This window comes from Rhamphochromis longiceps, linkage group LG9 (genome assembly GCF_057381845.1).
Source record: "Rhamphochromis longiceps isolate RC_006_pf linkage group LG9, R_longiceps_female_GT1.1, whole genome shotgun sequence".
Taxonomy (NCBI): domain Eukaryota; kingdom Metazoa; phylum Chordata; class Actinopteri; order Cichliformes; family Cichlidae; genus Rhamphochromis; species Rhamphochromis longiceps.
In genome coordinates this window covers 31,968,006-31,994,774 of record NC_140565.1, presented here as the reverse complement: position 1 = coordinate 31,994,774, position 26,769 = coordinate 31,968,006, and the positions used below count along the sequence as shown (strand labels likewise).

The following is a 26,769-nucleotide window of genomic DNA, read 5'->3' as shown; positions in this document are numbered from 1 at the left end:
GCCTGTGGTGTTCTCTTCTGTCTTATACTGAACACAAACTATTTTTTTGGACTGGCACAAATAATTTGTGTGCCTTCTTATTTGATGCAGCGAATAGTACCAGATAACTGTTGTTTCCAAAACATGTGCAGAATTTTTAGAAATGTACAATTTTGTATTTGCATTTCAAGTTATGAAAATGATTCTTCAAACATTTTTATGGGTTTCACAGGAAAAAATGTAACTTTTTTCTACTCTGAGTTTGAATTTTTGCTTGAACTTAGATAACTTGTGCTAATATAGTATGCCGAAATGTAAAAAATAACTCAAATTTCAGATATTTGAGGTTGTGCTGAAAAGATTATACCAAACAAGGCGAGATAAACTGTTTTTATAATAATAATAATAATAATAATAATAATAATAATAATAATAATAATATTAATAATAATATTGTAGAGGTAAAATCAAAAGTAGTCAAAAATGGCAAATTATACTTGGACCCAGGAGGGTTTAGCAGTTACTTTGGTGTTCCTCCACAGAAATGTCAGAAGTAGTCTGAACTGCAAAAGAAGCACGTATTCTGGTTGCAGGAGGTGAGCTGGCTTCAAACAAATGATTTTCATGGCATATTCTGCACCACATCTCTGGGCGATCAAAGAGAAGAGGAAACTACATTACACTGCCAGTGGCGGACTCCCTCAGACATCGGTGCGTTGGTGGTTCTTTGTGTCTGGGGATGGGCGTCCAGGTACACACCGGCTCACTCCTTGGCGGCCGCTTATCGGGGACTGGATCCTGGGGCTTGCTTGGGCCACTTCGGAGGTGGGGCTCGGTCACTCAGGCACAGCTGGCTGCCGGCGGAGCTCACGGGCGCGTCACTGCAACTCCCCCTGGCTTCTGCTCCGCGGCTGCTGAGTGAGCCCTCATCTGGGACTCTCCTCAGCTCTTTCTGGGACAGTGGCGCGGCTGCCCCTCTGTTGGTCTTCCTTGGTCTCTTGTGTTCTGGGGGCCTCTGGATGTCTGGAGTTTTGATCTCCTCCACACCTGCTTCATGCCCTGGAGGACGGGGCTGTGGCCCCCCCACACCCTCTAGCAGATCATTACATGAAGGAACCTTTTAAAAAAACAAGCACGTCCATGCTCACAGGTGTACACACGGGTGATCACACCCACAAACTACACCCTTTTTGGCTTCTACCTCAAAGCACACTGTGTTCTGTTGATCTTATGTGCTGCACAATAATGTTTAATATTTAGTATTTACTGTCATATTCCCATATATCATTGTGATGTTGTTTATTCTATTACTCTTGTTCTCTTCTGCTTGTTTTCTTTTTTCTTTCTCAACAGGTGATCGATAGATGCATTTTCTTTTTCTTTTCTTTTTTTTACTGCCCATTGTGTTGGTTTTTGTTTTTTGCCCTTCTCCCCTGTCCCTCTTCTCAGCTGTTTCTCTTTCTTTCTCCCTTTCTTTCCCCCAGCCAAGTCTGTCCCGTATTCAGCAAGTGAAAATAAAATAAACAATAAAAGGTGAATCAAATGGATCATTATGGCAAGGCTGGGATGGTCAATTTGGTAAAGTAAATCCGTTGGGCATCTTTCTTTGCCTTTAGACAACAATTCTGATGGCAAAAGAGCCAAACGGGACAGGAAAAAGAAAAGAAAAGAAAAAGGAAACTATATTAAACTGTGAGAGGGCGACTGATCCAAAACATAAACACAAAACTGAAACTGGATCTTATTGTAAGGTTATCGGGCATTATTCCAGTTTGAGGGTCGACGTGCCAGTTCACACTCCACACCAGTTGGTGGCAGTAAAGGACAATTTTGTTGTTTGACAACCGCCAATAAACAATGTAAAGAAGACGAAGCGCCTTCCGGGATGACGGAGCTATTTTTTAATCTAAAGCGAGTAAAAGGTTGAATTTGGATGATAAAACAAACTAAACCAACGTTTGGATCGATATCTGCATCGATCTGCCCACCCTTGTCTCCTGGATCGTAGCTGAGATCAGCGTGAACCACGTGGGTCTCTGCTCCCTGATCTGTTTCCTGTGTTTGGAAAGAGTTGCAGCTTCATCGCGGAGTTTCTCTCGGTTTGTGGGCTCATCTAAAGGTAAGCACCGAGCTAACTTTACTGTGAGTTCAGTTCATGTTGAGTTTAGCTCCTGAATGAGGTCTTCTGCTGCTCTCCTCGGTGTCTGTTCACAGTTTATTGTGAACACGTTGAGAGAAGAGTGAGAGAGTGTTTGGAGAAAAACACCAACTAATCATTAGCTCAGCATGCTGGGAGAAGTTGGAGCAGAAAAGTCTTTTCATTGTCCCTGCAGCTGTTTTTCTGCCTGCACCAAACCTCTACAGCCTCGTTTCTATTTGAAGTGATAACAGGAAATGGATGAGAGCGATCTGCTGCAGTATCAGGGTCACAGTCAAAGGAGCTTGCAAAGAAAAGCGTCTGGACTTCTTTAAGTTACTTGAAGACATTGCTGAAAATGTTGAAATGTATTCACTCACTTTTTATTATTATTTGTAAATATGTGTGCAAATGGTTGGTTTTTTTGTACTGTTTTCATCAATAAATCTCAGCAACAAAGGACATACACCCATGTGTGTTGATTTCTCCCTAAGATGGCAAACTGAAACACTCCAAGTTGGTGACTTTTGGAGATTTATTTCCCTGGATGATTGAGAGTGCTTCAAGATGAAACACAAAAGGAAGTAAGTTCACAGCTTTTAGCAGCTCTCCCACCCCCTCAGTCACACACCCCCACTCCCCTCCCTCCAGAATTCCCAGGTAACAACCTAATATACATATGAATGACTAGCCAATTTAGCTTCCACTTGGCTGAAGCTAAAGCTTAGCTAAAAGCCTACCAGCCATTTGGCTGCTCTCCGGCTTTTAAAGGTTGAAAGGTAGAAGCCTGGCAGTGTTAAGTACATCTACCCTGTTGAACTTATTATGGGAAATAAATATTTAAATAAAAACAAGCTGCTGATTATTTCACATTTTACTTGTGAGCAACGGCACATTTAAATCTTACAAATATAGTTATTTGGCTTATATCGTGATAGATATCGTTATCGCCTGAAATGAAAAAAACATATCGTGATATGAAAAAAATCTTATATCGCCCAGCTCTACCTTCAGGCTTAGAGGGAACCTGTTCTGCCCGGTGGTGTAGGGTCCTAATTACTCCAAGTTTGTGTTCCAGAGGGTGATGGGAGTCAAAGAGGAGGTACTGGTCCGTATGTGTGGGCTTCCGGTAAACTTCGATGTACTACGGACCAGTACCTCCTCTTTGACTCCCATCACCCTCTGGAACAGGAAGATGTTAACAAAAACTAATGAAACAGAGATGAAAGTAAACAGTGTTCATATTTGAAGCACAGAGAATAAAAATATATTGTGGTGGTTAATGTGCAGCTCCTGGTGATTTGGTGAAGTCGTGTTTTTAATCATGTGAATGTTGGGTTTTATTTTATCTACAGAAGTTTTTCCCACCTGTGATCGTCCAGATTGATTTGTTGGGTTGACTTGAATCATGTGAAGGTTTAAAGCTGCACTTCCCCCAAAAAGAATAAAGTATAATCGTTCCTGTGTCAAACACAGCTGCAGTCAAAGCAGGAAGGAAAGCACTGAAACCACTGATCAAAGCTCATTAATCAAAGACTGCTGATCAATGGCAATGAGTACCATTCCCGCTGCAAGGGATCAGTGGTTGTTGATCAATGATCATGAGAATTTGCATATTAATGCTCAATAACTGACCTCCCAGCCCATTGTTCCTTCAGTGGTGCTCGTTTCAGTCATTATGCAAATGCACTGTTGAAGATTGAGGAAACCTGCAGTCGGCTGAGACTGAAGAAGTCACTTGGATGAGTGATGAAACGTTTCTCCCACAAAAAGCTACGTCCAGATGAACAGAATCAAAGTTTGGGGAATGGTGGAGTTTGGAGAGCGGCACCATGGGGGCTGGAGAGACTTGTGAAGTGGTGATCAGGTGTGGGCCTCTGTTATTATGAATGGTGGGGGTGGGGGGGGTGGAACTGGGGGGCTGAAGGAGTTGAAAGTGTGGGGTGGGGGAGTAACAGGTCTGTCCCTGTTTGTGGAAACCACAGGAGGAGCTGTTCAGGCTGTTGCTGGGTGTGAATTGTTGATGGAGTCTTTAAACTTGTAGTTGCTGTTTTCCAGACTGAAGCAGAGTCGTTAGCTGAAAACTGGTTTTAGAGGTTCATTCAGGACACCTTCTCAGGCTCTTACAGCCTTACCTGTATCATAACAAAGTGTATAAACCCCAATCCACCTTTAACATGGTCCTTCTCCCAAACCTTCAAATAGGACTTTCTGGCCCTGTCATAGTAAAGGGCTGCTTAGAATATTAGAGCCAATGTCACAAAGTTCCTCCTGAAGTATAAGTGAGTGAGAGAGTTTCCTCACTTTGCAGCACAACACGTCTCACAAGATTTCTACAAGCAATCAGAGTGAAATTTGTACTTTGTGTTGTCAGATGAACATATGAGACACTTTGACTCTTCAGTGCAGTGTGGAGCCTAACAAAGATCTGTTTTGTGTCCCAGCTGATCAGCAGGAGGAGAAGAGTCTGACGGAGCAGCAGAGGAACATTTTCAGCCATCTGGACTCAGCTGAGTCACTACAGAGGAAACAATGAGCTCAACACAGGAGGTGAGGAAAATATCACAGTTTCACCAAATAATCAGTCACGTCTAAAACTCTCATCCTCCCAACCTGTTATATGACTGTGTTGCATATTATGTTGTTTTTTAGAGACCACAGCACATGTTAAAATAAGGAAGGTTTATTCATCAACATTATTAATAATCAAATGGACATTTGTCAGAGTTTTACCCCTGATACTGCTGGATAAACAGAAACTCACTCAGGAACGAGGTCACACAGAGCTCAAGTTTTCACTCGCGAGGGGGAAGCAATTGTCTCCAACCCATTTCAACTTGCTTTCCCCCTGCAGGTTGTTTTATTGGTTACACACATGAATATTCATAAAGCTTGTTGTAGTATTACCTATGAGAAACTACTATAACTGGTTACAAAGTGATTGGACTGTGCAAGTGTGATTATACATTGTGTCAGCATCATGAGCTTCAGTTTAAATGAATCTCTGCTACACTTGATGTAATCTAACTCTGACATGAGCACCACAGTCACTGTGCACCAGTCACACACTGTTCTTTACTTTAAATCCATCACAGTTCAGCAAACGAACCTGTTTATCCTGCACTAACCTGCAGAGGATCTTCATGCAGTCTTTAAATAACACAGTTAATCTGCCTCAGATTGTTTTGCAGCATCTTTCACTATCCAAAAAAACACAATGTCACATGTACAGACCCAATATCTGATTTCAACACATGAGGACTTACATGTAAGCTTTAATCTCCAGTTGATCGAATCCCACTGAGCAGTCCTTCCCTTTAAATCTAACCTCTCTTCTTCCTCTCCTGTCCTGTGTGTCTTATCTTTCTCCATCTCTGAGTGAAGTTAGCTCTCTTTCTTTTCTCTCCCTGTGATGTACAGCAGCTCGACCTTTAGCGAGCAACACACTGTGAGACACACCGCACACAAACGGTTTGTGTGTTTGCTGATGTTTGTTGATAGAAACGCTGCATTTGAAATTACCTGTTTGTTCAGGTGCTGTGCAAAAAAGAAAGAAGAACAACGTCTCACTTTAACTCCTGACTATGACTCACAGTTTTGCCTCTTTCATCTCTTTTTATGTTTCATACCCTGGTGATTAGTACACGATCAGGATTGTCTTTCATGTGTTACTTTTCCCGTTTCTCAAGTTGGTTTGATGTTTGATGCCTGCAGTGATGAAATAAACCCCTCACATGCCTTAAAAGTAACACATCTGTTTTGTAAATGTAAAGAGTACAAAATACAATTTTCTTTTTCTAATGTAGGGAGCAAAAGTAAAATATTTTCCTTCACTGAATCAACTTTTAAATGTTACATTGTAATTATTAATATTGAAAAATGACAAAATGATAGAAATATATAATAGGAAACATAAAAGTATAGACTTGGTAAACATTTATACTTTTCTGAGTGTGTTAGCATGCTAGCATTAATAACTGTGTACAGCAGGAGGGATGGGCTTGATTTTAGTGTTTGAACAGTCATGAATTATTTTTAACAGCAGGTTGGATGTAATGTGTTAGAACTACCAGCAGGTGGTGATAAGAGACCTTTAAGGTGTTTGGTGCCACACTCCACCTTCAGGTTTAAAACTAGTGTTAATGGAGGGAGTTTGAAGGTTGAGTTTGTTCCACGACTGCATTTCACTCACTGCCTCTGTATCTCTGTCACTGCAGGACCAACATGGAGCGAGAAGTCAGCGCTCTCAGGAGGCCGACAAACCTCACAGAAGAAAGGGAGAGAAAAAACACACCTGTGACGAGTGTGGGATGGGTTTTATTTCCAAGTGTCACCTGAAACAGCATCAGGTCATCCACACTGGAGAGAGACTGTTCAGCTGTGACTTGTGTGGAAAGTCTTTTTCCTGGAAGGGTTCCCTAAAAAGACACCAACTCAGCCACAGTGGAGTTAAAGCGTACAGCTGTGATCAGTGTGGCACAGCTTTTACTCAAAGTGGCCACTTACAGAGGCATCTAGTTACCCACTCTGGAATTAAGGCATACAGCTGTGACTTTTGTGGAAAAACTTTCAGCCACATAGAGACCCGAAATACACACATACGCATTCACACCAGACATGTTGTGTACTGCTGTGAACAGTGTGGCAGACAGTTTATAACCAACAGGCAGTTACAACAACACATGTTTACCCACACTGAGGGACGACCTTATAAATGTGACCTGTGTGAGAAGACTTTTAAAGCTCCATGTTACCTGAGGCAACACCAACTGATCCACACCAGAAAGAGACTCTACAAGTGCAGTTACTGTGAGGTATGTATTTATATTGTTATCTTGTCATTTTAGCCTGACTGTTTGGAACAACTCTGCTCATTAAACTGTGTTAGCATGTTAGCAATTCTACTGCATGGAAAAGCAGCTCTGAGTGATTATTCAGATTTTCATGTCAGTTATGAGTTTTGTTTACACGATCATGAAAAACTAAAAGTCCTGAAAATTAATATGATGGTGTTATTTAATGTTCAGGCAGTTTCCTGGTATATAATGATATTGTTATTATTTCAGCATAAAAGGCCTTTTGTTTACAGAGCCTGATTCCTCTGTCAGGAGCACATGTAATAAAATAAAACACAAATGAAAATAAGCACAAAACCAAAACATTCTGTAATCTTCTCTTATGGTTAACAAAGTTGTATCGTTACGTAATGGTATTGTAATATTGTAGCAGTAGTATCATTGCTTGTTTTTAACTTTAGTACTTTTAGACATTAGTGTTAAAATACTAATTTAATGTTATAATTGCAGTGTCATGGGGGTAGTGTTTTTCTTGTGTCCCATTGAGCTGAGTGTTATAACTGCACAGTTACAGTGTTATTAATGCAGTATTAAATGAGTATTACTGCAGTTAGTAGTTTAGCACTGCGTTGGTACCCTGCAAATATTAGCATAGTAGTACTTTAGTGTAACTCAGATGTTACTGTAACATGAAATAAGTATTACTGTAGTATTATGATGGTAGTATTGTAGTTATTGCAGCCCAGTAAACTGAGTGTGTTAACTGAAACAGTCAAATGTAATTGGACGTCTGCAGAGATGCTCTTTATTTCAGGCGACGTTCAGGATAAAAATGTTGAAGGACTGACTTACACTGTGTTTGTGTCTTTGTTTAGAAGCAGAGCGACACAGATGGATCCAGTTCTCAACCCTGTCATTACTGTGGTGGTGGGAAAGAGTTTGTCTGTGACCTTTGTGGAATAACTTTCAGTGATCAATACACCCTAAAAAGACATCAACGTAAACACACTGGAGACAAACTGAAATACTGCAAAGAATGTGGGAGAAGCTTCACCACATCACATCACTTAAAATGTCATGAACTGATTCACAGTGGGGTTAAAAAGCACCTCTGTGATCAGTGTGGGTCATCCTTCACCACTGCAGTCAACCTTAAAACACACAAACGAGTCCACACAGGAGAGAAACCATACAAGTGCAGACACTGTGACAAAAGCTTCTCACATTCAGGTACTCGTAACAATCATGAACATACACACATGGAAGGAAACTACAGCTGTGACCAGTGTGACAAGAGCTTCAGGAATCTCAGTTCATACTCCACACACAAACGATCCCACGTTACTAATAAACTGTTTCACTGTTACCAATGTGCCAAAACATTCACTTCATTATGGGCTCTGTGCAAACATCAGCGTGATCACTCAGGGCTGAAATCACTCCCATCACAGTGAATCTGCAGAGACAGAAAGATCCTCTACTGGTTTCAGGGTCAGACTTAAAACCCTTGAGATCAGGCTCCACAGAGTTCAGATGTAAAAATGTGATGAGGCAGCTGTGAATGAACATGTTCGTCTTGTGTACTGAGAAAAATTAAACAGCTGATGAGTAGATAAACATGTTAAACTGTGTTATAGACAGGGATGCACCTAGCTGCTACTCAGGTGCGTATGTGTGTCAAAAATTACGAATGCGTAGTGACATTTATGTTACCAAGCGCCTTTGCGTACTTGACCATCTCATTCAACCTGACACGTGTTGCTGCAGCTTCTTTGGTGTTTCGCCACCACCTAAGAAACACCAACCAGAGCCAGAGCCGAAGAAAAGACTTTTTTCGAATAAGTGACTTTGGGGATGCTTTCCGATGGATCTGTGGACATCACAAAAGTCGAGCAGGAAATCATTTACATTGTGTCTGTGTCCAGCAAAGGAGAGTTTAACCCTGACTTTCTTGGACTGATTGAACTGGGTGCTGACCGCACCACGTAGGGATGGACTTGTGAGACTTCTTGAGGACACAGGCTTGGATGACTGGACAACAACGTTGGTCGCTGCGTGCACAAACGAGGCTGCTATCAACGTGGGTATCTTCAATGGCGTTGTGCCAAAACACCGGCAACTTGCTACAGTTGGAGACTCTCTTGTGCACATTCTGTGCACAGCACACACACTGGAGAATTGCTTAACATCAGTTGATCGCAAGGTTCCTAACTGTGAGACGTTTAATCGCTGTGTGGTCAAGCTGGTGCAGTTTTATTTGCAAAAAAAAGTGGAGCAAAAAAAAAAAATGCTACACTGAAGAAGCTGTGTGAAGAAAATGGGATCCCCTTTGTAAAACTGGGTATGTTTCATAATACCAGGTGGTCTTCATGGAGGTCTTTTGTTTCGTACCAATTCGCGACAGTTGAGGCTCGAAGATGAAATGTATGGTTTTCAGGGTTTTTATCATTAACTCTGTTTCCCTGGGACTTCTCCCGTGTGTTATGAATAAATTTCAAATATTTACATGTTACCATAGTGACCAGAGAGCATTAAGGGGCAGAGAGGAGGATGTTACTCTCAGTGTTGTTGGCGCATTTCAGGAGGAGCCTGCTAATAAAGTTAGTGAATACAGGTTTATTATTATTACATTTACAAAATACCGCAGTTTTTGTCTTGGTCATATCATTTTATTCTGTTGTATTTATCTTCAACACCTTAAATGCCGGTCCGGGAAAATATGTGACTGTTGGAAAACAGTTCACACAATACACATCACAGCAAAGCACCTCCCACATGGTTCTAAGACAAGGCACTATGCGTGTGTATGTTGTGATATTATTCTGTTATCATATGTTACCTTATATATGTAATCAAAGTAGTTGAATTATGATAACAGCTGTAGGACATATATTATCCTTTAGTTTAGATGGTGTGCTGTGTATGTAGTTTAGTCCTCATTATACTTTTGGGTTAAAAGAACATAATCATTTTTGTAGTTCATCAGATAAGTGTGCATCACTCTGTATCCTTGATCTGCTGTGACTGTCTTGCACTGTTTTCTTGACATGCTTTATTGTTGAATCATAAAAAGAAGGTTGTAAGAAGGAGACTTTGTGTCTAGGGCAGAAGAGACCGACCACATTCCATACCCCCACCTTACAGAGAGCAGAAAGACAGGGAGCCGAGGTCGTAATTTAGGCGCCGTAAGAGAGAAAGAATGTGAATGTTTAGGCTTTTACGACTATGTCGGGGCCGCTAGGAGCTATAAGAGGCTGTGTAACCCGTCACCATTTTGAGATTTGCTGTGACCCTCTTCATGCATGTCTCCCCATCATGATGGTTCTAATGCTCATGAGTGTTGAATTGTATGGAAATAAATGATTGTTGATTGAGCATAAATACACCGAGTACTGTCTTTCCTTCAGCCCAAAGATTAAAAGAATTGGGAGATTTTGCAACAATGTGTAAACATCTGTGTGTGTGTGTGTGTCTCTTCCAACTGTTTCTAACAACATCCTTAGTCATAATCTCCCCCACACCCAATATATACTGGTTCACCATACACAACACAGTGAAGCCATACAGAGGGCAGGAAGCTTACCAAACAAACCTTCACAAGGATGTGCCTGTGATAAAACACTACAGCCCCCCCCCGCACCTTGAGAGGCTGGGGAGGGGGACAAAGGAATTCCTTTTATCACAGAGTTGAAACAATGTAGAGATGGCAAGCATAAAAATGACAACATTTAACAATTCACTTTAACAAGACAAACTGGGATCATGTCATTTTGAGAAAGAAGGAAGGGGGGCAGACGCTCCAAAGACAGCAAGTGCGGTGGTACAGGCCAGGTACACAGAGAGAAGACGGGACCGATTTAAATGCAAGCATGTTGGGAAAATGTGAAGAAACAAGCAGCATTTCAGTGATATTGGAGGCAGCAAAGCTGAGTAGAGAATTTATAAAATTAGGATCTGAATACCTGTTTTTATTTTTTAGCCATTTTCCATTGTAGACAACAACGTTTCAAATTTATCCAGGCCTTAAAGTTCATGTGTGTTCTGCTTAGCAGTAGGAAATCAACAAAAATAAGGCTTTTATGGTGTAAAAAAGAAAAAATTGCTTTCTTGAAAAGACTAAATTTACAGGTTAGTTGAGGTGCAACGGATCACGGTTGATGTGAAATCCAATCCCACGCCACGATTCGGTACGCACGTGATCTGAAGATTCAAAAAAGAAAAAGGTATGTGTATGGTGCACGTGGTCAGTCTGTCAAGCAATCCAGTTGTTCAGTGATGACGTGACGAATCCTACTTCTGGGCCTAAAGTAGTCTGCGTTTAATATGGCTTTTGTGTTGTTAACATGTTTAATGTTATGTATTTTCTTCTATTTGATCTCAAAAAGCTCCTAAAACAGTCAGTGATCCCTGTTGACCTCCCTCGGCTTTTATTACCGCTAATCATTTATTTAAGCTCAGTTTTTAAAACCTTAGGATGTAACTACAGCCCAGCCCATGCAGCAGTATATGAATGACCTCACATTGGGGATGGATTATCTCAGTTGTTCTCCTGGCTGAAGTTTGGTCCTTTTACAGCATCCTGCCATGCGATTACATTTGTTCCTGACCACCGAGAACACTCACGTTAACTTTTATCGAGTGGAAAAAAAAAGTTAGCTTGTTTACATTGTGCTAACATAGCTGTGTCGCTAGCGGTCACATAGCACATCATTATATACCAGCTAGCCCAACTTCAGTAACCCTACAAACGTCACTGCTGGTTAGTTTTCTGTCTTCATTTATGCTGGAAGTGATAACAGAGCTGTACGTTTTAATTTGTTTCCAAAACCCCGCAGTCAGGACATGCTATATTGTATTTAGATAGAAGCTAGCGAGCTAACTCCCTGCTAACTTCTAACTCCGTTAAATGTCATAAATTCCGTTTTCATGGATGCCTGGATGTTAAACTCAATTGTTACACCTGGTAGAGCAGAACGCTGATCATTTTATTAAAGATGAAAGATTTTAGACAGTTTTTCAACTCTCAGTAATGCCATAGTGATCGTTTGATATATGGACCTGCAGCGGAGTTTAGACCCAGACACGGCTAGTGACGTCAGACTGAACAACCGGATAGTTATGGTCAGCGCTAGCAGTCCAAGTGCCGGAGCAGAGGAGGTTGCGGCATTTAAGCAGCCCTTTGCTGCCCAATCCAACCGGGCTAAAGCTATTACAAAAGACAGGAGGCCGTATTCCGTTGTGCAAAACAAGGGGTTTAAACTATGATGAACATGCTTGAGCCACGCTAATTCCCAACTACAAATGGGTGGACCTCCAGGGTAACGGCCTGTACTGCCCTATAGATTACATTAGATTAGATGAAACTTTATTTATCCCTCGGGTGGGTTCTGCCGGGAAATTCAGTTTTCTGTAACACAGCACCGACAGAAGTTGCAGAATGTGAGCAGAAATATACCACATATATAAATACAGAGAATACAAAATGGATAAATAGAATAAATAGGAATAAGAATACAAGGGAACGGCACATTTCAAATATTGTGAGTCTATTACACTGTTGGTTATTAACAAAAATTATTGCACAGTGAAAAGGCACTACAGCTTACTTGTTCCCCCCTCCTCTGTCCCCGTTTCCCCTCCAGCGAGGAGTTAAACAGTTTGATGGCGTGTGGGACAAAGGACTTTTTAAGTCTGCTGGTCCTTGACTTTGGGAGAACCAACCTCTCACTGAACAGACTCCTATGGTTGTTTATGGCCGTGTACAGAGGATGCCCAGCATGGTCCATAATGTCCATATTGCACCTTAATTTGTTTTTATATAAGTGCGTGGAATGAGTCTTCAGTTGAATGTTTTTTTAATAGGCAAAAATACTTGAATTTTTCTTTTTTTTCTACTTTTGCTGATCCGAAAAGTGATCCGATCCGTGACTTAAAACCATGATCCAATCTGAACCGTGAGATTTTTGATCACTGATGTAATTAATTAATAATCCGCTCAAAACGTTGTTTTCCATATTGTTAGTAAAAAAATATTGTCAAGTAAGGGGGCACAATGTGGTTTAATTCTGCTAGGCCTGGTTGTTTTAGGATGTAAACTCAAACTGTACATAGTGTTTAGAAATTCGTTGGTCATTTTATGTTTGTTTGTTTTTTTATTCAACAGGTCAATATTAAAATCACCACAGATAAACATAAATTTTTGATTTGTTTTAGAGAATATTTCTTCTATGAAGTCATTAAATAGAGAAAGGTGTTCTATATATATATATATATATATATATATATATACAGCTAGTTTTTTCTAGATTTTTCTCTCTTTCCTTATAAATTTCAATTGTTATACCATCTAATAAATTATCAATCGCAGTTGTCATACTTTCCATCACCTTGTAATTTAGGTTTTTATCCACATGCACAGCTACTCCCCCTCCACTTTTGTTCCTTCTATTTACAAAATTCACATCAAATCCCACCAGTTCAAAGTCCAGTCCTTTCTCAGCATTGGTCCATGTTTCAGAAATGGCAATAATTCCAAATGGATTTGTCAACTCAATTAGATATTCCTTTATATTGTTGAAGTTGGCACACAGACTTCTGCTATTAAAATGGATTATTGATCATTTATTTTCCATGTTGATGGTGTGTTTAAACGGTTCATCAGTGAAGTAGCAGCAGTTATTGCTGATGTTATAGAAGAAATTATTTTCCGGGTCTATATCCTTTTCTAAGTCTAGAACATTATGGTCTGTGTATCGAAATGTTCTCAGTTCCAGATTATCATAAAGAGAATTCCAATGAGTTATATTGATATTGTTGCCAGATGCAGATGAAGCTCTTTTAGACTGTGCCATGTGTTGTGTTGTGTGTCACGTCACATGTGTATTCATACCTCCAGTGTAAGTTGAACCTCAGTATTTGTCCAGCTCCTCCATATTTCTGTTGACCAACACTTTGGCTTGTTCCGGTGTTCCATTGAGTTGAATACTTTACAGTTGGTGTTGCGGCTCTTCCAACCAATGGCCGCGGCAGGCTAAACATGAGGACCCTGATGACGCGCAACAATTAATGCACAAAACACTTCTGTATCATTTGCTTCTTTATTTCCACATGCAACTGTCCAAACCACAAATCAGCACATGGGAAAAACTATCAAACAAACGCACAGACTGCACAAGCAAATAACTGCAACTTACGAATAAATGCACTAGCTACTATGTCAAAATTACAAACTGGTCTATGGCAGCAATTAGTGCATGGCTATACAAACACCATCAAGTTACAGTCAAATATATCAAATCATTCAAATTGTGCTCAAGTTGCGATATGTTGCGGTCAACAGAAAGTTTTGCCTCGTGCTCACCCTACCTTCTGCTCATCACATCAGGTGCTGTGAACAGGTGAGTGCAACCACATTTATTGGCTACCACACCCATGAGACACGCCCAACACCCATACACCAATATAGTGAGTCCATTTAAACCAACCCACTTCAGACGGGAACCACTCATATGGCTCCTACAGTTGGTGGTCCATGTACTCTGAATTTTTCCCTGTTTCTTCAAGTAACGTGCTTTCCTGGCAATGTCCGCATTTCTTTTTATCAGATGTTCATTCATGAAGACATCGGCTCCTTTCAGTTTCTTTCCTTGTTTTAACAGTGCTGTTTTGTGTTTTCTGTTAGCAAATCTCACAATGATGGCTGGTTTGTCACCGTCATTTTTTCGGGGTAGAGGGTGGCAAGCCTCAATGTTGTTATAATTCACTTCCACACATTTGGACCGTAGACAGGTAACCACTTGAAGCTCCGTGGAGTTGACATCTTTCTCTCCTGGCCCTCCTATATTGTCAGCTGCGACCCCCCCAGGCGTTTGACCAGGGTTTGATGTGAAGCCCCATAATGATGACATCGTTCATCTGGGTGTACTGCTCCAAATCCACCACTCTGTTCTCCGGGTACGCCAGCCGCCGATCCTTCTCTGCGTTCTGTACGCGGAGAGCCTTAACTTCCTCGACCAGGTCCAGGATGGCTTTCTGCTGCAGTTTGACAGTAGAAATCTCCTCTGTCATAAACTCCAGCAGCTTCTTAATATCGTCGCCTTCCTCAGCTGACAGAACTTTTTTCGGGCCCATGCTGAGAGACGCTCTTCAAGCGTCTTTGCTCCATCAAAGCCATCAGAGGCAGATTCCAGTGTAAACGCTGTTCCCACATGAAAAACTGGACTGATCCACCTCCTGCTGTCAGACCTGCAGGGTTTAGGCCTGTGGTGTTCTCTTCTGTCTTATACTGAACACAAACTATTTTTTTGGACTGGCACAAATAATTTGTGTGCCTTCTTATTTGATGCAGAACACCTATTTGTTCTGTAAATACATTTAAATTGTTATATAAAAACACCTGAGGGATTGGCTGCATTTTTAAGCGAATAGTACCAGATAACTGTTGTTTGCAAAACGTGCAGAATTTTTAGAAATGTACAATTTTGTATTTGCATTTCAAGTTATGAAAATGATTCTTCAAACATTTTTATGGGTTTCACAGGAAAAAATGTAACTTTTTTCTACTCTGAGTTTGAATTTTTGCTTGAACTTAGATAACTTGTGCTAATATAGTATGCCGAAATGTAAAAAATAACTCAAATTTCAGATATTTGAGGTTGTGCTGAAAAGATTATACCAAACAAGGCAAGATAAACTGTTTTTATAATAATAATAATAATAATAATAATAATAATAATATTGTAGAGGTAAAATCAAAAGTAGTCAAAAATGGCAAATTATACTTGGACCCCGGAGGGTTCAGCAGTTACTTTGGTGTTCCTCCACAGAAATGTCAGAAGTAGTCTGAACTGCAAAAGAAGCACGTATTCTGGTTGCAGGAGGTGAGCTGGCTTCAAACAAATGATTTTCATGGCATATTCTGCACCACGTCTCTGGGCGATCAAAGAGAAGAGGAAACTATATTACACTGCCAGTGGCGGACTCCCTCAGACATCGGTGCGTTGGTGGTTCGTTGTGTCTGGGGATGGGCTTCCAGGTACACACCGGCTCACTCCTTGGCGGCCGCTTATCGGGGCCTGGATCCTGGGGCTCGCTCGGGCCACCTCGGAGGTGGGGTGCCCCGGGCCTCTCGACCTGGGGCTCGGTCACTCAGGCACAGCTGGCTGCCAGCGGAGCTCACGGGCTCGTCACTGCAACTCCCCCTGGCTTCTGCTCCGCGGCTGCTGAGTGAGCCCTCATCTGGGACTCTCCTCAGCTCTTTCTGGGACAGTGGCGCAGCTGCCCCTCTGTTGGTCTTCCTTGGTCTCTTGTGTTCTGGGGGCCTCTGGATGTCTGGAGTTTTGATCTCCTCCATACCTGCTTCATACCCTGGAGGACGGGGCTGTGGCCCCCCCACACCCTCTAGCAGATCATTACATGAAGGAACCTTTTAAAAAAACAAGCGCGTCCATGCTCACAGGTGTACACACGGGTGATCACACCCACAAACTACACCCTTTTTGGCTCCTACCTCAAAGCACACTGTGTTCTGTTGATCTTATGTGCTGCACAATAATGTTTAATATTTAGTATTTACTGTCATATTCCCATATATCATTGTGATGTTGTTTATTCTATTACTCTTGTTCTCTTCTGCTTGTTTTCTTTTTTCTTTCTCAACAGGTGATCCAGATGATCGATATATGCATTTTCTTTTTCTTTTTTTTTCTGCCCATTGTGTTGGTTTTTGTTTTTTGCCCTTCTCCCCTGTCCCTCTTCTCAGCTGTTTCTCTTTCTTTCTCCCCTTCTTTCCCCCAGTCAAGTCTGTCCCGTATTCAGCAAGTGAAAATAAAATAAACAATAAAAGGTGAATCAAATGGATCATTATGGCAAGGCTGGGATGGTCAATTTGGTAAAGTAAATCCGTTGGGCATCTTTCTTTGCCTTTAGACAATAATTCTGATGGCAAAAGAGCCAAACGGGACAGGAAAAAAAAAGAAAAAGGAAACTATATTAAACTGTGAGAGGGCGACTGATCCAAAACATAAACACAAAACTGAAACTGGATCTTATTGTAAGGTTATCGGGCCTTATTCCAGTTTTTAAAACACAGAAAATTGTTTGTGTGCATTTGAGGGTCGACGTGCCAGTTCACACTCCACACCAGTTGGTGGCAGTAAAGGACAATTTTGTTGTTTGACAACCGCCAATAAACAATGTAAAGAAGACGAAGCGCCTTCCGGGATGACGGAGCTATTTTTTAATCTAAAGCGAGTAAAAGGTTGAATTTGGATGATAAAACAAACTAAACCAACGTTTGGATCGATATCTGCATCGATCTGCCCACCCTTGTCTCCTGGATCGTAGCTGAGATCAGCGTGAACCACGTGGGTCTCTGCTCCCTGATCTGTTTCCTGTGTTTGGAAAGAGTTGCAGCTTCATCGCGGAGTTTCTCTCGGTTTGTGGGCTCATCTAAAGGTAAGCACCGAGCTAACTTTACTGTGAGTTCAGTTCATGTTGAGTTTAGCTCCTGAATGAGGTCTTCTGCTGCTCTCCTCGGTGTCTGTTCACAGTTTATTGTGAACACGTTGAGAGTAGGGCTGGGCAAAACGATTATTTTCCTAATCGATGAATCTAGCGATTAATTTTTCGATGCATCGATTAATCTAACGATTCGTTTTTCAATCCGATTCGATTTCGATTCGATTAACGATTTTTTCCCCCATTATTTGACTTGTATAGCAATTTCACATTTACTAATTTATGTATATAAATGAAAAACACAAATTAATTCATTTGAAGACCTTTTAATAAAAAAAATTTGCAAAATAAAGTTGTAGAGGTCGTACAATCAATACAATAGAGATAGCATTTAACAAGAAATTAACTGTGCAAACATATATAAAATTACGGAAAAGTTAACAAAACATTTCAAATAAATAGCAACACTGGTGTCTTTAAACAAACAAAATGTAACATTCACTTTGCTTTCTGCCAAAAAGTGCTCTTCATTCACAACACAAAATCCACAATAACATTGTACTACAATCCTCTGTTTTTAACAAAAAAGTAAATGTTTTGCAAAACAAATATAACAAAGGAAATCATAGCAAAAAATTAATAATATACAAACAGCAGTAATGGCGTCTTTGAACAAATAATGAAATGACAAGTTACCCCTAAGTAGGACTCTGTGTCCAAGCATCAGTGGTAAGGGAGATTTTGCATGTGCCTTTTTTTTAGTTCTTTCCTTAGTTTCTCCACTGAAGTTTCATACTTTCTCTCCATCATGCTTGTAAAATGACGCTTAGACGGCAGAGTGTAACCTGGTTGGAAAGTGGTCAGCATTTCTTTGAATCCCTCACCCACAGCAAGTGGTCTCTTGTCTTTTAAAATTATAGATAAGACGCTCTCAGTAAGTACAGCCACCTCCTGGGGGTTGCATGGTGTACTTCTTCTCTGACAGTAGTCCTCCAGACTTTTCTGTTTATTCCTGAAATCATAAATCACACACAGCGCACAGATGAATTCAAATAATTACAAAATAATTATATGGAAAGCATAATATCAAAATAATTTGATATGGATCTGGTTGAGAGAGAGAGAGAGAGAGAGAGAGAGAGAGAGAGAGAGAGATATACACACACATACTGTTATGCCATGTTCTTTCATAGCATAACAGTAAGAGGTTAATAATAATCCCCAATGTTGAACATATGATATGCAGTAATCATGATGGCTGGAAAAGATAACGTTTAAACAGCCATAGCTGATGGCACCTTTACTGGTGCACTGCTTTCTAGTCATTAGATGGCATAACTTTGACCTATAAGATCAAGCTGGAGAAGCATTATGTATAAAAACAGCGTTCAAATAGGATGAAACACATTAAATTTGACAAATCAAGAGTTCATTGTCATTTTGCTTTTGCAAGCACTTTAACAATGTTGTAATAGTGTCCACGACGGCTACGTTTAGCAGGTGGTGTATTATCCTTGTTAACATTTCTCCTGCGGCCAATTCGCTGTCTCACATTTTTGTCTTTCGCCGATTCTGATAATCAGCCTGCGTGCATTCCGACTCATTTTGCCAGCATGGGCCACAAACAAAAAAACAATAACAACTAAACAGCAGCTGCTATATGTTACTGCTAAGGAGCTTAAATGAGTTTTGCATTTACGGAGATTGAGTGTTTATCTCTGTGTCTATGAGTGAGTGTACGTCTATGTGGGGGGGTCTGGATGAAGTAACGGGTAAAAACTATCCATCCATTCATTCGCTTCCGCTTATCCTTTTTCAGGGTCGCGGGGGGCGCTGGAGCCTATCCCAGCTGTCATAGGGCGAAAGGCGGGGTACACACTGGACAGGTCGCCAGTCTGTCGCAGGGCTAACACATAGGGACAGACAACCATTCACACTCACATTCACTCGCACATTCACACCTAGTGGCAATTTGGATTATCCAATTAACCTATCCCCACAAGCTGCATGTCTTTGGACGGTGGGAGGAAGCCGGAGTACCCGGAGAGAACCCACGCAAACACGGGGAGAACATGCAAACTCCACACAGAAAGACCCCGGCCTGATGGTGGAATTGAACTCAGGACCTTCTTGCTGTGAGGCAACAGTGCTAACCACCGTGCCACCGTGCTGCCCCTATTGGTAAAAACTAGCGTTAGTAAAAAAGTTGAAAACTTACGGTGGTTTGTCCTTTGCAGAAGCTGCTCCTGGATGCAGTCATTTGAGGTGCTGGTGCATAGCCGTCGTGCTTTTATGATAGGCCATTTCCACCTCACAAAGCCGGCAAACGACTGAATCACTTCCTTTTCTGTTAAAATATCCCCTACTGTAGAACTGCGTGTTCGGGTGGAGTGATTTAAGTTGACTGCAACTGCCTCGTTCATGATTCCGCTACTCGCTGCCGCCATGTCTTTTTTTGAAAGTGACGACGCATCGACGCAGATTTTTTTACGTCAACGTATTTTTTGCGTCGACGTAATCGATTACGTCGACGCGTTGTCCCAGCCCTAGTTGAGAGAAGAGTGAGAGAGTGTTTGGAGAAAAACACCGACTAATCATTAGCTCAGCATGCGTTTGCACCTTTCGTCCACACGTAAACGGCGTTTTTGGTCACTGAAAACGAAGATTTTTAAAAACTCCAGCCACTTTCACTTCGGTGAAATGAATTTCTACAATACTGTTAATTCTACTCTCTGCAGTGTTTAAATGCTTACATATACACACAGTTACTGTCCGTCCACACATACGACTTGGTTCTGCTTCTATGCCCCAGCTTTGTTTACTTTTTCCCACCGAGGCTTCTAGACTTCTGATTGGCCAACATTTCTGCACGGTTAGGAATCTAGCGCTACCTGCTGCTTTGGCATGTTCATAGCAGCGTTTTCCTTCATTTCTGCCTTTATGTGTGGACGGGATTATTTTTTAAAACGAAAACGGAAAATCTCCGTTTTCAAAAATACCCGTGTACGTGTGGACGTAGCCTCAGTCTCTGACTGGAAGCGCTAATTCGTCATTCGGCTTTTGTCAGACTAAAGTAACTGTTAAAACTGTTTGAAAAGCTAAGCTATACAACAAGGAGAGATTGAGAATTTCCTTTTAGTTCTCAGTTTATTTGATATTGACAAAAGTTAGTCAGTTTTGTCTGTTCTTCTGTAAAACAAACTAAGATTTATTTTTAGAATTAATATTTTGTTTCTAAGTGGAATTGACCATTTAGTCTGTTTTGTTTGTTCTATTTTGAAACTTAAACGCTTTAGCGGCTGCCTTTTGTGTAGTTTGCAATATTTGCCTTTATTTATCTGAAAAAGTCTCATGTTCCTTAAGTACATCTACCCTGTTGAACTTATTATGGGAAATAAATTTTTAAATAAAAACAAGCTGCTGATTATTTCACATTTTACTTGTGAGCAACGGCACATTTAAATCTTACAAATATAGTTATTTGGCTTATATCGTGATAGATATCGTTATCGCCTGAAATGAAAAAAACATATTGTGATATGAAAAAAATCTTATATCGCCCAGCTCTACCTTCAGGCTTAGAGGGAACCTGTTCTGCCCGGTGGTGTAGGGTCCTAATTACTCCAAGTTTGTGTTCCAGAGGGTGATGGGAGTCAAAGAGGAGGTACTGGTCCGTATGTGTGCGCTTCCGGTAAACTTCGATGTACTACGGACCAGTACCTCCTCTTTGACTCCCATCACCCTCTGGAACAGGAAGATGTTAACAAAAACTAATGAAACAGAGATGAAAGTAAACAATGTTCATATTTGAAAGCACAGAGAATAAAATATATATTGTGGTGGTTAATGTGCAGCTCTTGGTGATTTGGGAGAATCATGTTTTTAATCATGTTGTGGATTGAATGTTGGGTTTTATTTTATCTACAGAAGTTTTTCCCACCTGTGATCGTTCAGATTGATTTGTTGGGTTGACTTGAATCATGTGAAGGTTTAAAGCTACACTTCCCCCAAAAAGAATAAAGTATAATTGTGAAGAATGTAAAAATGTCTTCCTGTGTCAAACACAGCTGCAGTCAAAGCAGGAAGGAAAGCACTGAAACCACTGATCAAAGCTCATTAATCAAAGACCGCTGATCAATGGCCATGAGTACCATTCAGAGAGTTGGGGAGTCGCTGCAATCACAGCATTTGATCAGTGGTTGTTGATCAATGATCATGAGAATTTGCATATTAATGCTCAATAACTGACCTCCCAGCCCATTGTTCCTTCAGTGGTGCTCGTTTCAGTCATTATGCAAATGCACTGTTGAAGATTGGGGAAAGCTGCAGTCAACTGAAACTGAAGAAGTCACGTAGATGAGGGCCGAAACGTTTTTCCTACTGCAAAAGCTACGTCAAGATGAACAGAATCAAAGTTTGGGGAATGGTGGAGGTGGTGGGACTGGGGGGCTGAAGGAGTTGAAAGTGTGGGGTGGGGGAGTAACAGGTCTGTCCCTGTTTGTGGAAACCACAGGAGGAGCTGTTCAGGCTGTTGCTGGGTGTGAATTGTTGATGGAGTCTTTAAACTTGTAGTTGCTGTTTTCCAGACTGAAGCAGAGTCGTTAGCTGAAAACTGGTTTTAGAGGTTCATTCAGGACACCTTCTCAGGCTCTTACAGCCTTACCTGTATCATAACAAAGTGTATAAACCCCAATCCACCTTTAACATGGTCCTTCTCCCAAACCTTCAAATAGGACTTTCTGGCCCTGTCATAGTAAAGGGCTGCTTAGAATATTAGAGCCAATGTCACAAAGTTCCTCCTGAAGTATAAGTGAGTGAGAGAGTTTCCTCACTTTGCAGCACAACACGTCTCACAAGATTTCTACAAGCAATCAGAGTGAAATTTGTACTTTGTGTTGTCAGATGAACATATGAGACACTTTGACTCTTCAGTGCAGTGTGGAGCCTAACAAAGATCTGTTTTGTGTCCCAGCTGATCAGCAGGAGGAGAAGAGTCTGACGGAGCAGCAGAGGAACATTTTCAGCCATCTGGACTCAGCTGAGTCACTACAGAGGAAACAATGAGCTCAACACAGGAGGTGAGGAAAATATCACAGTTTCACCAAATAATCAGTCACGTCTAAAACGCTCATCCTCCCAACCTGTTATATGACTGTGTTGTATATTATTATATATACAATCACTTCACTAAATATTCTGCCTCATATTATTTTGCAGCATCTTTAAGTTTATGAAAAAACAATGTCACGTACAGACCCAATATCAGATTTCAACACATGAGGACTTACATGTAAGCTTTACATTTCCAGTTTATTAACCCTTTAAAGCCGGTCAGAGCGGGCACACTCCGTTTTGCGTAACTATTTTTAAATCCCGGTAGCACTGCAACCACGTAAGCTAGCGCAATACTTTTTGAAAACCGGAGGAGTTGTACTTACATCTTATGCCATCAGCTTGTCCTAACTCCCAGTTTCCTTCCACATAAAGCTTTGCAAAAACTGCATAGAAAGCACTTGCAGCAACAAAGACATAATATTCCAGAAACACGCTTTGCCGATCTGATCAGCTGTTCGTAACACTTTATACTCCATCAGCGCGAACTATCGCATGTCCTTCATGTCCTGCCCGAAACCGGAAGTGACGTCATTTTGCGGAAATGTAGCTTTTTACCATCAGGGCCTTGTGAGCCTATACTGGTGTTTTTAAAAGTTATGTTTGACTTCATGACTTTCTGTGTCGTTTCTGGGATGCTTAGGACTCATATTGCACTGCTGGAAATAGTTTGTTTTAATTTTTTCAAATTTGCATTATAATATTTATTTTCGTTTTTCCTGCAGTATATAAAAATTGGTGTATTTCAAAAATAAAACTATGAAGACACTTAAAATAAATTTCCTGTGGTGGGAAACTATTTTGTGCAACTTTTTTCTGAGTGCTTCCCCCTGACTTCCGGGTGAGCGTACGCTGGCATGTCTTTCTGCCGCTGCTCTCCGTGTGTAGCTGTGTTTTAATCTTTCACTAAAGTATTTAATTTTTACAGTCTTAGCCTCCGAGCACGGCTTTTATTTGACCCTGAAAAGCCTGAATTTTTATCGTTTTTTCTGTGATCGACTCTCCTGGGGACCTGTTTCACCAGCCTAATGCGAGCCCTCGCCGCCCCCTGCACGTACTACTGTTCGCCTGTCATCGCATCAAGTATTTGTCTTCTCAGGCTGCCGACGTTGTGTACAGTGCCAGGTAGGGAATCACAGTTACTTTTCCGGCACTGGGCTGTAATTCGTGGCTGTGGCATGCTGGCTAACGTGGTTTTAACTTGGCTGTGTGAACAAATGGAGAAACTATGATTCCCCTTTTAACCATACGATGGATTTGCCTACTGTTGCTTGGTTTTATCATTGGACTATGCAGTGTTTTTTATAGCCATATTAAAGGCTCGGACCTTTATGCAAATGACGGAATGCAGTATTCAAAATTGGAACTGCTACATCTTAATACAAGGACTCGGCTGCCTCCCCAAACTTATGCACGCTGTGTTTCTTTGGGGATAGCTCGCTGTCCACGCTATATTCACCGGGGCTGCCGTCATAATCTGCATGTGTATAATCATCCTGTGGGAAACTGACTTTCTCACCAAATACCATCTATTTGGTCAGCTCTCCGTCGTAACCCAACTAGACTGGACAGGAAAAACAGAGGTGCCAACACCACCAATTTTCAGCATCTAGAATTTGTACCATCTGGTGCTGTCACACATTCATTCTCAGATTCTTCACCACTTAAATTGGCATTAGTCAATGCAAGGTCCGTGGTGAACAAGACTTTCATATACCGTGACTTGGTTGTTTCTCATGGCTTGGACTTTCTCTTTATTACTGGAACTTGGCTACCTACTGATGATCTAGCTGCTTTTGTGGAACTGACTCCTGAAAACTGTAACTTCCTCAACACATCTAGGACCTGCTGGTCGTGGAGGCAGCCTGGCAACAGTCTTCAGAGATCACTTTAAATGTAGAATGCTACCCAGAAGTGTCTACACCAGTTTTGAACTGCAACTGCTGGATCTGTCCTCTCCTGTACTCTGTGCTCTAGCTTATAGGCCTCCTCACCTTAACAAAGACTTCATTAAGGAATTTTCGGATTTTCTATCCAACCACTGATAGGCTTCTAATCCTTGGCGACTTCAATATCCATATGTGTTGCCCCTCTAAACCTTTGGTTAGGGAGTTTTTACAACTCTTGGACTCATTTAACCTGACCCAGTCTGTCAACGGCCCTACACACAAGCAGGGCCACACTCTTGACCTCATCTTGTCATCGGGCTCTCAGTGATTGGCGTTGAAGTGATTGATGTGTGTCCGTCTGACCATAATTTCATTTTGTTTAATATTCCAATTCCTCACTCATCCCCCAAACAAACCCAGGCCCCCTCTCTTATACGCCCTATAACACCTGAAACTGCTCCCCAATTCTCAGCTGCCTTCGCTGCATCTCCTTTAGCCACCTTTGATGAAAGTTCTCCTCATAACAATAATCCTGATGAGCTTCTTGCATGTTTTAATTGTGCTTGTACCAACATAATGGACTCAATTGCTCCTTTAAAAAGTAGACGGCAAAAATTTAAAACTCAGCCTTGGCTAAATAAGGTCACTCGTGCCGTCAGGCAGGAATGCAGGAAAGCAGAACAAAAATGGAAGAAAGATAAGCTTCACGTTTCTTATCAAGTGTTTAGAGATTGCTTAAATAACTATCAGCGCACCATCAAGGTAGAAAGAGCAAATTATTTCTCCATGATCATTAACAAGAAGTCTGGTAATCCTAAAGTTCTATTCAATACAATCAAATCTGTCTTGCATCCCACCACATCAGTCATATCTGAGACTGCCCCACACACGTCTGAGGATTTTCAAAAATTCTTTACTGAAAAAATTAATGATATCTGAGCACATATCCCGCTCCCATCCCAAGACCCCTCTGAACCACATACATGTTCATTCCTTTTTTCAGAATTTAAACCGGTTTCATTATCCCATCCCACTGATATAATAATGCACATGAAACCAACTACGTGCCCCTTGGATATGTTACCTACACCATTTCTCAGAGATGTGCTGAAGACAGTTGGCCCCAACATCCTTGCTACTGTATTGTAAATGGCAGTATCTCATATGGAACTGTTCCTGACTCCTGTTCCGCTTCTAAAAAAAACCTGGTTTAGATCCGTCAGTTCTTGGCAATTTTAGACCAATCTCTAAGCTGCCTTTTTTGTCTAAGGTTCTTGAGAAGATTGTCCTCCACCAATTATCCCCATTCTTAGACATGCATAATATTCTGGACAAATATCAGTCTGGTTTCAGGGCCTTCCACAGCACAGAGTCTGCTCTACTAAAGGTGTTCAATGATGTGCTTCTAGCTGCTGATTCTGGAAAAAGTACCGTTTTAATCCTTTTAGACCTGAGCGCAGCATTTGACACTGTCGACCACACAATCCTATTAAACTGTCTAAAGACATGTGTCGGCATTCAAGGCTCTGCTCTAAAATGGTTTGCCTTTTACCTAGAGAGCAGAACATATTCTGTGATGCTGGGTAACAAATACTATTCCCCAGCTAGACTCACTTGTGGAATACCTCGGGGCTCTATTCTGGGCCCGGTCTTATTCTCCTTATACATGCTCCCATTAGGCTCCATTTTTCAGAAATAACAGATCTCTTACCACTCTTATGCAGACGATACACAGTTCTACCTTTCTCTAAAACCAGGTGCTGATAGTACACTGCAGAAAGTCTCAGAGTGTCTTAGCGACATACATTGCTGGATGCCCACCAGCCCATTTTAACCCCTGACTAAGGCACACAGTTTTGCCTCTTTCATCTTCATCTTAGCTTTCATGTGTTAATGTTTAGGCTCAAATCGGTTTGATGTTTGATGCCTGCAGTGATGAAATAACTCCCCGCAAATGCCTTTAACCAAAAGTAAAAAGCCTGTTTTGTAAATTGAAGGAGAGGAAATAAATAAATAAATAAATAAATAAATAAATAAATATGTGTATATATATATATATATATATATATATATATATATATATATATATATATTACTTCCAGATACAGACGGACAAAATGGTGGTGGCTAACCAACCGGACATAGTGGTGGTAGACAAACAGAAGAAGACGGCCGTAGTGATCGATGTAGCGGTTCCGAATGACAGCAATATCAGGAAGAAGGAACACGAGAAGCTGGAGAAATACCAAGGGCTCAGAGAAGAGCTCGAGAGGATGTGGAGGGTGAAGGTAACGGTGGTCCCCGTGGTAATCGGAGCACTAGGTGCGGTGACTCCCAAGCTAGGCAAGTGGCTCCAGCAGATCCCGGGAACAACATCGGAAATCTCTGTCCAGAAGAG

At 41.2% G+C, this 26,769-nt stretch overlaps 2 protein-coding genes across 8 annotated transcripts in view; both read left to right on the top strand.

Annotated features, from left to right (window-relative positions):
* Positions 1-1,557: 1,557 nt before the first annotated feature.
* LOC146662607 (uncharacterized) lies at positions 1,558-10,293 on the top strand. Of its 6 annotated transcripts, XM_085417519.1 has the most exons (6): positions 1,571-2,098; positions 2,611-2,700; positions 3,775-3,983; positions 4,561-4,666; positions 6,334-6,930; positions 7,788-10,293. In XM_085417519.1, the coding sequence occupies exons 4-6, from the start codon at positions 4,649-4,651 to the stop codon at positions 8,364-8,366; spliced, it is 1,194 nt and encodes a 397-aa protein (XP_085273645.1). In that variant the 5' UTR covers positions 1,571-2,098; positions 2,611-2,700; positions 3,775-3,983; positions 4,561-4,648; the 3' UTR covers positions 8,367-10,293. The 6 variants fall into 6 exon arrangements, with proteins under 6 accessions (XP_085273649.1, XP_085273645.1, XP_085273644.1 ...); XM_085417518.1 differs by lacking the exon at positions 3,775-3,983; XM_085417521.1 differs by having other exon boundaries at positions 1,571-2,700.
* Positions 10,294-17,062: 6,769 nt separating this feature from the next.
* LOC146662606 (uncharacterized) overlaps positions 17,063-26,769 on the top strand; it is a 17,277-nt gene continuing 7,570 nt past the window's right edge. Inside the window, exons 1-2 of one of the 2 annotated variants that reach the window (XM_085417532.1) lie at positions 17,063-17,367; positions 22,343-22,448. In XM_085417532.1, coding sequence (XP_085273658.1) covers positions 22,431-22,448 — 18 coding nt within the window. In that variant the 5' untranslated portion in view covers positions 17,063-17,367; positions 22,343-22,430. Of the gene's footprint in view, positions 17,368-22,342; positions 22,449-23,506; positions 23,608-26,769 lie in introns of those variants that run through there. The other variant, XM_085417533.1, reaches the window with a different exon arrangement.